Source organism: Neolamprologus brichardi, chromosome 12, assembly GCF_056152115.1.
Source record: "Neolamprologus brichardi isolate AB-2024 chromosome 12, ASM5615211v1, whole genome shotgun sequence".
Classification (NCBI taxonomy): domain Eukaryota; kingdom Metazoa; phylum Chordata; class Actinopteri; order Cichliformes; family Cichlidae; genus Neolamprologus; species Neolamprologus brichardi.
Genome location: NC_142115.1, coordinates 6254201 through 6266765, shown reverse-complemented (window position 1 = coordinate 6266765; position 12565 = coordinate 6254201). Strand labels below are relative to the sequence as shown.

The 12565-nt window shown below is 41.0% G+C and overlaps 1 protein-coding gene and 1 non-coding gene across 2 annotated transcripts; both read left to right on the top strand.

Annotated features, from left to right (window-relative positions):
• Window positions 1–2847: 2847 nt before the first annotated feature.
• trnag-ccc (transfer RNA glycine (anticodon CCC)) lies at window positions 2848–2918 on the top strand. The gene has a single exon. It is a non-coding gene; the product is annotated as a tRNA-Gly (tRNA).
• Window positions 2919–3251: 333 nt separating this feature from the next.
• On the top strand, window positions 3252–12190 carry LOC102789720 (cytotoxic granule associated RNA binding protein TIA1-like). Its single transcript, XM_006797489.3, has 12 exons — window positions 3252–3471; window positions 4205–4301; window positions 4529–4627; window positions 5426–5480; window positions 5754–5841; window positions 6067–6142; window positions 6260–6368; window positions 6467–6562; window positions 7800–7884; window positions 8544–8682; window positions 9140–9291; window positions 10823–12190. The coding sequence occupies exons 1-12, from the start codon at window positions 3443–3445 to the stop codon at window positions 10959–10961; spliced, it is 1164 nt and encodes a 387-aa protein (XP_006797552.1). The 5' UTR covers window positions 3252–3442; the 3' UTR covers window positions 10962–12190.
• The last annotated feature ends 375 nt before the right edge of the window (window positions 12191–12565 follow it).

Here is a 12565-nt window from a genome sequence, read left to right as displayed (position 1 = left end):
TGTATGACATTTAACTGTTGTTATATATCCCCTCATGCCCCTGCAGGCTCCTCTACCAGAGGCCTGGGAGCTTGACGGTATTGCAGTATCTTAGCTGTTCCTAGGACTGCGCTCTTCTGGACAGAGATCTTGGATGTTGTTCCTGGGATCTGCTGGAGCCACTCGCCTAGCTTGGGAGTCACCGCACCTAGTGCTCCGATTACCACTGGGACCACTGTTACCTTCACCCTCCACATCTTCTCCAGCTCTTCTCTGAACCCTTGGTACTTCTCAAGCTTCTCAGTCCAGCTTTGTCCAGCCACTGGTAGGATTTCTGGATGTCAGCCACCTTCTCTATCTGCCGGTGGTACACACTGTGCAGGTGCCTGTCCTTCCATGATGTTTCCTCCTCTTTGTCCTCTTTCTTGGGTTTCTGCTGTCTGCACGCGGTCAGTTGGGGCCATCTTCCGGATGTATTCATGGATGTTCATTGTCTCTCCTGGACCGTGGTGCTGACACTCACTAGTCCCCGGCCTCCTTCCTTCTGGTTGGCGTACAGCCTCAGGGTGCTGGACTTGGGGTGAAACCCTCCATGCATGGTAAGGAGTTTCCTTGTCTTGATGTCAGTGGCTTCTATCTCCTCCTTTGGCCAACTTATTATCCCAGCAGAGTACCTGATCATGGGTAGGGCGTAGGTGTTGATAGACCAGATCTTGTTCTTACTGTTCAGCTGACTCCTCAGGACTTGCCTGACCTTCTGCAGGTACTTGGTGGTTGCAGCTTTCCTAGCGGCCTCTTCATGGTTTCCATTTGCCTGTGGGATCCCCAGGTACTTGTAGCTGTCCTCAGTGTCTGCAATGTTGCCTTCTGGTAGTTCGATCCCCTCAGTTCTATACCTTCCCTCTATTTGTTATCATCGGACTACACTTCTCCAGTCCGAACAACATTCTGATGTCGTTGGTGTATATCTTGGTGGTGTGTATCAGTGAATCGATGTCTCGTTCACTCTTGGCATACACCTTGATGCCATCTTTGTAGAGGAGGTGACTTGTTATTTTCTATTTTTATTAAAGTTACAGCATGTAAAATCTCACCATTAGATGTCAGTAGATTGCACTTTTCTTATCCTTCCTAATTCATGTCATAAACCGAGCTACGGTAGCTCTGCTCACTCTGCTAATTCTGACTGTTGTTCAATCTTGGTTTAATCTTTTTTTTTGCTTTTTGGACAAGCAAACTTACCGAAACGTCTTCAATCATATTGACTTTGGTGGACAGAAAAAAACCTCTGTAGACTGTTTGAGATAACTTTTCACAATGTTGGACTTTAGTATTGAATTTTCAAAAGGGAATTTTTTTGCTTCTAGTTGTATTCAGAAACTGAAAATATTATTGCAACACTGAGAAGACAAATCATTAATGATGTTTTGTCAGATACAACTGTGGGTGTCTTAGTCAGTGTTGGGGAGTAACGGAATACATGTACCGCCGTTACGTATTTAAAATACAAAATATGAGTAACTGTATTTCGTTACAGTTACCGTTTAAAAAGGTGGTATTTAGAATACAGTTACTTTGTTGAAATAAATGGATTACACGGCGGTACTTCCCTGTTTCTTATTGTCGCGGGTCAGGACTGTTTGGGTTTTGTTTGACAGCTACGTTCTGTTGTTCCAGGCGGCAGCGTTACGGTTGCCATGGTTACAGGGTGACGCTCTCTCTCTGCGTGTTTCCTGGGTGAGAGAGCGCCTGTTGTTGTTGTTGTGCTAAGCTAATAGGCAGAATGCTACCGGTATAGCTCTAAAGAATGTAGCATCATAGGCAGTGTAGTCCGTGCTGCAGGGAGAATGGACTGCCATACACATTATGTGTCTGTGAGCGAGGGAGGGAGAAAAAGGAAAAGTACGAGCTGTCATCGAGCAAAAACGGGAGCTGGAAGCATGTAAATATAATAATAACCACTGCAGCCAAGAAGAGTGCCTGACGAGCCCAGTTGTAAGTAAGCTATTAAGACTCGACTGTACGCTGTGTTCGTGTTTTCCTCCAAAAACAATAAGTTCCGTTGGAGCAGCCTTTCAACGCCTCTCTTTATCTCTCGCTAGCAAAGTTGACCCAGACAACAAAGTAAAGCTAGTTTTCGGCTACGAGCCCGACACAGAACCCACCGTATTAGCCAGAGGTCCCTTTACTACGGTTCGGAGCCGCGGACCTTCAGTAACAGTAATAAATCACATTCACGTAGTTGTAAACAGCATGATAATATATTAAGTAATCCAAAGTATTCAGAATACGTTACTCTCATTGAGTAACGTAACGGAATACGTTACAGAATACATTTTGGGGCATGTATTCTGTATTCTGTAATGGAATACATTTTAAAAGTAACCTTCCCAACACTGGTCTTAGTTCTCTTTCTGTTGCAGAACTTCAAAAGGCTAATCATATTATTGTTCTGTAGTATGTCAGGGTTGTTCCAAATGGGTGTAAATTTTCATGGATTAATGAAGACTCTCTCATTTTTAGATACTCCAATCGTGCTGTCAGAGAGGAGCTGAGGTTGATGCTTTTTAAGCTTATATGTCATTTAATGTTTGAGCTAATGAATTTAATGTTTGAGCTAATGAATGGTAGGTCTAAAATCTCTATATTATTGCATAGTGCCTGTTATGTCTCTCCAGTCTCTCTCTAAGACGGTATCTTTTAATCATAGCCTGTTGGCTAAGAAGTAGTCTTTTGAAACATCTAACGTTTCCTTTGCTTTATTGTGACTAAAACATACCGTTCTAATTGGCATTTACCTCTCCCTCCAATAAACATCAACTGATCCAGCAGCCTTCATATATCCCGTTCCCGAACTTCTCCTCAGCAGCGCCGCTGGTGTAGTGGTATCATGCAAGATTCCCATTCTTGCGACCCGGGTTCGATTCCCGGGCGGCGCACGCTTCTTTTAGAACGGCGATTAAATCTCAAGACATTTATTTAATGTGATCAAAATGTTTGACAGTCAAATGTACCCTTTAAAATATTTAGACGTTTCATCGTGACTACTACTCACATAATATGATTTCCAGATGGCTCTATTTATTTTAGCGGATTGAGCAATAATCAGGAACTGAGAAATAAAAATGTGTTCCTCAAAGCCTGTATTAACTATGCCTGTGTGACACGTAGAGAATAAAAATGTGGGGGCGCATCTTTGTGTGTGGGAGCAGGAGCGCTTGATTTTGGCTTAATTTCAGCGCGCAGGTTGACGCTGCTGACGCCGCTCCTCCGCCATCTTCAACTTCCTATTGTTTGCATCAGACTGAGGCTGTCTGCGGTGTGTGCCAGAGAGAGCAGAGTCGACCGCAGATATATTATCAAATAGTAGATTTAGTCTTTACGTTCGGGTCGCTAAGTTCAGCACAAACCATTTGTATGTCACTGGATTAAAGCTATCTCAGGACGAAACCACTGAACCTTGATGATGGAGGACGATCAACCCAGAACCTTGTGAGTATCAGCGGCCTTGTCTATGCCCTGGAACGGGAAGGCTTCGTCTAACTGCTGCGCGTCCGAAATATTTCCACGTTGTTGTTTCAATTAAAAGCTTTTAAACCTCGTCATTAAGGGTGTTTCATTTCTATTATTATATACTACCATTCATGGATGTAATACAACACACGTAGCTCCTTGTTTGTTGGGTTTATTTGGATAAATAGACGGAACCTTAATTTGCTTGCAAACGAAAGTGAATTGTTAGCTAATGCTAGCTAGCACCTCCTAAACATTCGAACACATCTAGCAAGTCAGTTCTTCGAAAGTACTCCCGTTTGCGTGCAGTGATAGCTAAAATAAAATAAAACGCTTTGTTTTATTGGTAGTGTAAACACTTTAGCGAAAATGTAACAACAAGGATAGTATTTTATAATGTGTCTAGCTGCCAAGACACTTAGCTCGAGGCCCGTAAACCGGTTAGCGGTATCTTTAGCTAGCTGGCGGACAAGCCACGTCAACGCTCGTGGAGACGGTGTGGGACATCTCCAGTGAGGGGGTGAAATCACTCTGACTGTTTTTGTAAAGCACACACTGTCCCCGACAATGTTTTGTTCCAATTCATTTATGGCTTTTATGTTGCTATAATTCATTGTTGTGGGTTGTAAGCTAGCCTGGTTAACTAGCCTTTGTTTGCATGCTACTTCCTGTTTGATTAAAGCTCAACTCCCCCATCTCTCTCCTTTTGCAGGTATGTGGGGAATCTGTCCAGGGATGTCACCGAGCCCCTCATTCTGCAGGTCTTCACACAGATAGGCCCCTGCAAGAGCTGTAAAATGATAGTCGATGTGAGTGCTATTGTCTCTGCTGTATACAGTGTGGTGTGGCTGTCTTTCAGCAGCGGCATGAGCGGTTATGGCGCTGCTTGTGGAAGTCTTAGCCAATGTGTCATTTTTTTTCTTCTTCTTGTAATCCATTATATCGGACCTTTCACATCCATCTATACTAGGTGATTCTTATTTTCTCTAGTGGTTAAATATTTGACTTAAAATCAGTCTTGATTTCCCATTAACAGACAGCTGGAAATGATCCGTACTGCTTCGTGGAGTTCTATGACCACAGGCATGCTGCTGCCTCATTGGCAGCTATGAATGGAAGGAAAATAATGGGTAAGGTAAGCTATCGTATCTACAGGGTGAGTGGGGATGGGTGGGCTTTGGGTGTGGAAAATGTGAGGAAAAAAAAAGTTATTTTTAACATGAAAGAAAAACTAGTGGGTTTCTGCATTCCATATAATATTGATTAGATCTAAATGACGAGGGGCGGCTACTTAAGCAAGTGATGACAGTTTCTTTATACGATGAAAACTGGTTCCACCAGGCCACTCAGTCTTTATGTTGAGGAAATCCACATAGTTCTTTTGTTAAGTGTGAGCTCTCTGCTTTCAATATTTTAAGCAGAGTGCAGTAATTTAATACAGTGTTCTAAAACAGAGGAACTTGATAAAGCCCTACAATCTAGAACAAGAGAGGAAATAATTAACATTGTAAACTGCAACATTTAAGAGACCCCAGGGGCTGATAAAAGAATATTAAAGTGGTGCAGGAATGGTGTAGTAATGAGTTCAGTGCTGGGACTTTAACCTAGAAGTCAAATAGATGTGCTGAGCGACCAGTCTGCTTAGATGAGATGTATGTATTATATTCTATTTGAATTTTTATTTATTTTTAACATATTATATTAAATCATTCATTTAATCATTTATTGTTATATTGTGGGCTTTATAAAAATGCATAGCTTTCCTTAAGGTTATTGAAAGCCTATTTTGAGTCAAGATCAGCTTTAAAAAAAAAAAAAAAAATTAATTTAAAATTGGCTTTTAATTAACTTGTGTATTGGAGATTACCAGGTTTTACTGTATATTGTAAACATACTCCACCTGCCTTCTTTTTTTTTCCCGCTCTTCTCACAGGAAGTCAAAGTCAACTGGGCCACGACACCAACCAGCCAGAAAAAAGACACAAGTAGTAAGTAAAACTATTTGTATATGAAGAAGTGGAGTTTTGAACTTTAACACACTTAAAGAGTCCCTGTGATAATATTGCTGAATAAGTACTGCAGAACTTAAGCATTTGATTTTTTGTTGATTTTATGCTTATTTTTGTTCTTCCTCTGTTAACAAACTGATAGCAATCAGCGGTCTACAATAGGAACGGGATGTTCTTGGAAAGTATAAAGCTTGAAACAGAGTGTGTACTCTAATGCACAGCGGGTCTAAACCACGTTTTTCCTCCAAATAGATCATTTTCATGTTTTTGTTGGCGACCTCAGCCCAGAAATAACCACAGAAGACGTCAAAGCTGCCTTTGGTCCATTTGGCAGGATATCGTAAGTTTCAAACTAATGTTTACTATCAAAGATCAAGTCTGGGTTAACACACATGACCACATATTCCCATTTAGATATATTGAGAAAAGAATGAAATAAATCTCAGGCAGAGGAGGAGAGGGCCCATTGTCTTATTTAGAGACCTGCTAGTCCTCTTACAGCAGAGACTTCATGTTGTGCTGAATGTTTGTGACAAGCTGCTGTTTGGTGATTTTTTTTCTGTAGAGATGCTCGTGTTGTGAAAGACATGGCTACAGGGAAATCTAAAGGCTATGGCTTTGTGTCTTTCTTTAACAAATGGGTAAGTAGGCTTCATGTGAGTTTAATATTGCTGTTGCAGTGCTTCTGAAGAGGTGCACTTTAGATTTCATGTTAAGACTCCCAGTGGATGAAATAAGATTATTTTTCTTCATTCCAGGATGCAGAGAATGCCATTCAGCACATGGGGGGGCAGTGGTTAGGAGGCAGACAGATTCGAACTAACTGGGCCACAAGAAAGCCTCCTGCCCCAAAGACCACCCATGAAAGTATGTTATACAGGATTTGTAAGATATGCAGATTTACAGGTGTCCTTATATGTACGGATGGGTGGATTCATTAACAGAAGCTTGTCTTTTCTCACCAGATAACTCCAAGCATCTCTCTTTTGATGAGGTAGTGAATCAGTCCAGCCCCAGTAACTGCACTGTGTATTGTGGTGGAGTCAGCACAGGACTGACGGGTAATGAAATATATGAGTACCATTGACAACATAACTATGATAATTACAGCAGATCTGAAGCGCCTTGAGGCGACTTTTGTTGTGATTTGGCGCTATATAAATAAAATTGAATTGAATTGAATCTGTTGCTATTCAGATGGATATGACTGCTCATATTTAAGCTTTTCGTTATTAGTCAATGATCTTTCAAACAAAGCAGGAAAAAAAACAAAACGCCTCACCCCTATACGAGTTTAACAATACACAAATGTCACTGCTCGGTATGAACTTTGGTTTTACATCATGTTCAGTACTGCAAGAAGATTGAAAAAGGGCATGTTTTTACCTTATCCAAAACCGAATGAGCCATTAAATTACAAGTTAGTAGTTATGATCAGTGTGATTTCCTCAGTGTCCGGCTAATTAAACCATCACTGTGTGAGCAAAGGAGACACTGGTTGTGGAGGAAGGCAATTTAAAACTCAACATTTATTTGGAGCCAACATGTAAAATAAAGCTCGCATAGTGTCTGCCCAGCTTTCAAGCTAACGCTGCTAGCATCATGTAGGTGATAGACAAGAACTGGTCTGCTACCAAAGTGAGCTCTTCAATTATTTCTTTCTTTATTTTCCCAATCCTATAGTGCAAATATGTTGACATAAATAGACCTCAGAGTTTAACTGTTTGGCCCAGGAGGCCTACTGATTTGTGGAAATTTTTAAGCATAATTTAGTTTATGAATTAATACATAAATGTCTTTACCCATGGTAGCCAAAGCTTTTTGCTGTTGGTGGTCAAATCTTTATTATTAAAATGAGTACCTATATATTTATTAGTAAGAGCAGAGAGATTCAAAGAAGCTGCTCAAGCATCAGTGCATCTGCTTGAGTTCATAGAGAGTTTAACATAGTCATACATGCTTCATTTTAAATGCAGAGATTTAACAAAAAAAAGAAAAGCATCAGTTTGTCCCAAAATAAACTTTTCAGATCGTGTTTACCTCAAAGAAAGAGTCATGTGATGTACTCTATAACTACACTGTAGGTATAGAAAATCAGTTCTGCTACTAGCAGAACTGAGGAAAAGGTAAAGTATAGCCACATAGCCCAGTCTGTTTATTAGTTTCTGCTTGTTGATTATAAATGTGCTGACCACCTGTATGTGGCATATCCACATGTATCCTGGGTAGCAGTTACTTTATCAGGACACAGCCCTTACAGAATCGGTCTCTAATAGTCTCATTATTTATGTCTTTTAGAGCAACTAATGAGACAGACCTTCTCCCCCTTTGGACAAATCATGGAAGTCAGAGTTTTTCCTGACAAAGGATATTCATTTGTCAGGTATGTGGATGTTTTCTGTTTTCTTCTTCATTTCTTTGCTTGATCGAACGGTGATGCTAAAGTTTACAGCTGAAAGAAAAGGTTAATGAACTCTTTGGAATGAGCTTGATCCCCCGGCCCTGGTCATAATGATAGACAAGTGTAATTGTGATTACTTTTTGCAGCCTGGAGTACAGATTTTTGCTTTGTTCTGTTCACTTTATTGCCCTGAACAGGGGAACTTGGTGTGCACCAGTTAGCATGATTAAGATGGAAAACACCAAAACACTTAACATAAAGAGAAAATATAAAACAGTTATTCCAGTGGGTTCATAAACTGTACTGCAAGAGCAGTAGCACTAAATGGAAGCAAAAAGCAGCACTGCTGTGGACACTGAGTATGTCCTAATGGTGTGATGTATATGCATCACATACACCTACAGATTTTGTTTACAGGTCTGTGCTGCAACACATTTGTATCAGTTCTAGTCCATGATGAATGTTAGATGTCTACTGTACTATTAGTAGTTTAGCCATTAATAGCCAAGGAATCTAATGGTTTATCCCCCTCTCAGTTTGCTAACAAACACATGCATTGTGGTCATCATTGCTGAGTGGATATTTATGAAATGATGTTCAGCGTTTCCTTAGTCTCTCTCTCTCTCCCTCTGTTTGTCCAGGTTTAACTCCCATGAGTCAGCAGCCCATGCCATTGTGTCTGTGAATGGCTCGTCTATAGAGGGGCACATAGTCAAATGTTACTGGGGTAAAGAGACCCCAGACATGATGAACTCCATGCAGCAGATGCCTGTGCCACAAGTAAGGGTGCTATGAACTGTAGTAAGAGGGACAGCATTACATAATGACTTGGTATGGCAAAGAACACCAAACAAATAGTGCTGCAGTATGTCTTGATCTAGTTCAGCTCAAGTATCAGCTTTTTTGCTATATGAGGGTATGTGAGTGTTACAAAAAGTATGGGGTAATTGAGTATCCTGTACATGAAATTGATATATTTAAGATACTGTGATGTACTCGGGCAAGTGTTATTGCAACATGGTCACCTGCAGGAGTCCCAAGCAGGAAGAAAAAGTCACCAGTAATGACCTCACAGCTTTATCTAATATTGTACCTGATATGCAAATAAGTGGTTAATTTAACAAATAAAAAGCCATGCCAGCTATGCCACTGTTAAATAGATTCTGGAAGGTTCTTTGTGGGATCTGCTGCTGTTAAACCATTCTGAAGTTATCCTTTTTTGTGCTATACTCTGCAGCAGAACAAGATGGGCTTTGCTGCAGCCCAGCCTTATGGCCAGTGGGGACAGTGGTACGGCAACGGGCCCCAGATTGGCCAGTATGTCCCCAATGGGTGGCAGGTCCCCACCTACGGTGTCTACGGGCAGGCTTGGAACCAGCAGGGCTTCAAGTAAGTAGCACAGGGCTCCTCTTCTCTGCCTCCTCCTACTCCAACACCATCAGTTCAAGACCAGGCCAGTGAGATCCAGCTCTGGCCACAGGAGGGAGCTATGACCTCCCTCTGCCTTCCAATGCCCCCCACCTCTTCCCTCACGAGCCTGCCAACTTCAGAAGATTGAGAAATAAACAGACCCCCACCACCAAAAAAAAAAAAGAATCTGAACTCAAGATTTGAGGGTAATCATGTTTCAGTGTATAGTTACTGTGCACATAGTTCATCGTAAAACCTGAAAACTTTTGTTCCAAAATGTGTTGTCACTTGATTTATAGCCCATAATGGCTCAGAGCATCGGATATACGAAAAGCTGCTTGAACAAGCTAAAGTAAAATTTTTGATTTTTTTTTAAAAAAATGTAATTGACTAAATGCAGAAAACCCCCACATGCTCAGAGCTGAGGGTTTTTTTCTTATTCTTTACTTGCCATCCTCTTCTTGGGATAGCTCGCCGATGATGAATCCATTTCACTTTGTGTACGGACATCTTCAAGACTCTTCACTTGTTCCTTTTTTTTTTTGTTGTTGCATGTTTGTTTTGTTTTTGTTTTGATCTTTTGTTGTAGCTTTTTACATGTTTCTTTTTGATTTCACTGATTTTTTTTTTTTTCCCCCTCACTGATGTTGTTTGTTATGTTGGAAATGTCGAATATGATGTGCAGGTTACCTTCTTTTGCTTTTATCTGGACAGTTTATGTGCAGTGATGTTTTGTGCACCCAAGATTAATAAAGGACGGGCCTCAAGTTGCTGATAATCTAACATGTGTGGTGAACAGCTCTCTAAATACTCTGCACTAAAGTGTCAGGCAGATGTGGGCTCAGTGTGTTTTGACTGTTCAGGGTAGTTTGTTCAGACAGAGGTTACACCTCTTGACTTGAAATTTGAAGATGAACTTTAACCTGCGTCTCCACGCTGAATCTCCACTCTGAACTTACCTTTAGTTTTATTGCCTGAACCACAGAAGCAGTAAAAAGAAAGCCTGTGAAAACCGGGTGAGAACTTGCTACTTAGTGATACTTTGTGGCCAAATTTAGAGAAATGAATGTGCTTGCACTGTCATCAGTCTGTAGGCTGCTTACAGCAGGGTTTGTAGTTACCAGCAGTTGGGAGGGGGGTGGGGGGTTTAGCAAGGAATCTTTAGCTTGCTGGACTTAGCCTGTATGCTCTCTGTCTGCTTATCCACCCATGTATAATCAAATTCCTTTTGATACCCCCCACCCCAACCAAAAGCCATCCACTTTCAGTTTTTTTCTTTTGTTTTGTTTTTGTTTTCATCTAGCTTGAATCCCCACCCCGCCCTTATAACCTCTGATAACTCTGTTTGCCTTCTTGTTCTCATTCTAGCCTGTCCAGATTCCAGTAGCTTTAATACAGACTATTCTTTTGGCTCCCTTTCGCCTTGTCTCTTCTAACCTGCTGGCATTTTGTCTTCTCTCTCTCCCTCTCTCTCTCTGTCTTTCTTTACCTCGTTTTTTTTGTTTTGCAGTCACTTACCGGCCAGTGCTGGGTGGACTGGCATGAGCGCCATCAGTAACGGTGGGGTTATGGAGCCTACACAGGGATTGAATGGGAGTATGCTAGCCAACCAGCCCGGTATGGGAGCCGCAGGATACCCCACACACTGATAAGTGGGCAGGGTGGGAGATTTGTCAACCATCAGCCTCTTGCTGGCTGTACGGTGCCCTGCGGGGCTGTGTAACACTGCCTCCATTTTGTGGCAGGACTGAGACTTTACTGGGATGTGGAATCTAATGAGAAGGGTGACGTCTGTGGAGATGTAAATGGGATTTCTTGGGGTGGGCTGAGGTAACGGGAGCCAGGGAGCAGCAGTTTGACCCACACAGGTATTTACACCATTTGTGGTAGGAAAGACTGTCCATGAACCAGGGCTCTTACCGTTTTTAAGTTAACTGTAAATGAATTATAAAACTGTAAAGGAGAATCTTTTTTTTTCCCGGGTTTTACAGATTGCCTCCATTTTCACTTCTTTCCTCTCGACCACTGAGAGGTTTCTTTTTCTTTTTTTTGGAACTGAGTCATGCTAAGTTATGATCCTTAATTATCTGAGGAATGGAAATTTGTTCTAATTTTCTCTTGGATTAAAAACAATTGCAGGGATTATTGCCACTGCTGTTTCTCTTTAAGGGCAGATTAATATTGCACAGTTCTTTCCTCTCTTGGATTTCCCAGAAAAATTTGACTACCAAGAGCATTTTTCTTTTCTTTTTTGCATTCCATTTCTCCTTCATATCTTTCTGACAGCCTCAAAACTTTTTTCGCCACGTGTAAATAGCCATCCATTCATTTGAAACGATGTAAGTAAAATGCTACTGTTAACTGTGGGTGCTTGCTTTTCATTTTTTGTTTTGATAACTCGACAGTTAACTCGAACATTGTACGTAGCAGAGTGGCACTATCAAAGGTGACACTGGCACAGTGCAACACGCGACTCTTCCATGCAGGGATAAGACAGCATTGCTATGCAGTGCATACTTTAAAATTTAACACGATTCAAACGTTAAAGTGTGAACATGTTTGACACTTCTGATGTTTCTTTTTTTTTTTAAATATCTATTGAAACGCCAGTATTTTATATCAGACAAATCTGAGTGTATTCAGCTTTACACTTGCTCTTTTTGCCAGAGAGATGGAGAGGCCTACATTGTGTAACTGTTGCCTTATAGAGCTGGTTTCTTTTAGCTGACAAGATACTCTTTTTAATTAGGCAGTGCCTACAGACCTTTTCAGACCTTTTTGTTTCGAAAGGTGTTAGTCCTGAGAACTGATGACTCTGCTACTGTAATCAATGTTTTCTTGCTTTGTCCAATTAAAATGCTAATGCACATAAACCACACTTTGTTTGTTTCCCCCCTGTTTCTTTTTAGTCATATTAGAGCATCAAACGGAAATACTGTGTCCAAAACTCTAAGCACATCACATAAAACATCTGGAAAAGTCTTGCTGTTTATAGCCTGCCAGTACTTGACCATATTTGTTATGAAGAAAACCTGCTGATCTGTATCATGGCACAGTTCAGCCAAATCTTTTTTTTTTTTTTTTTTAGCCACCGGTCGCATTTAATCTTCTAACATCTGCAGCCTTGTGTGTGTTTAAGACATTAGATTCTGTCCGGCTGAACCAGAGGAACTTTATTTGGTGCCAAAGCGCACAGATAACAGATATCTCACCAAAATGTAGAAACGTGGTCAAACATAAATCAGGTCATGTG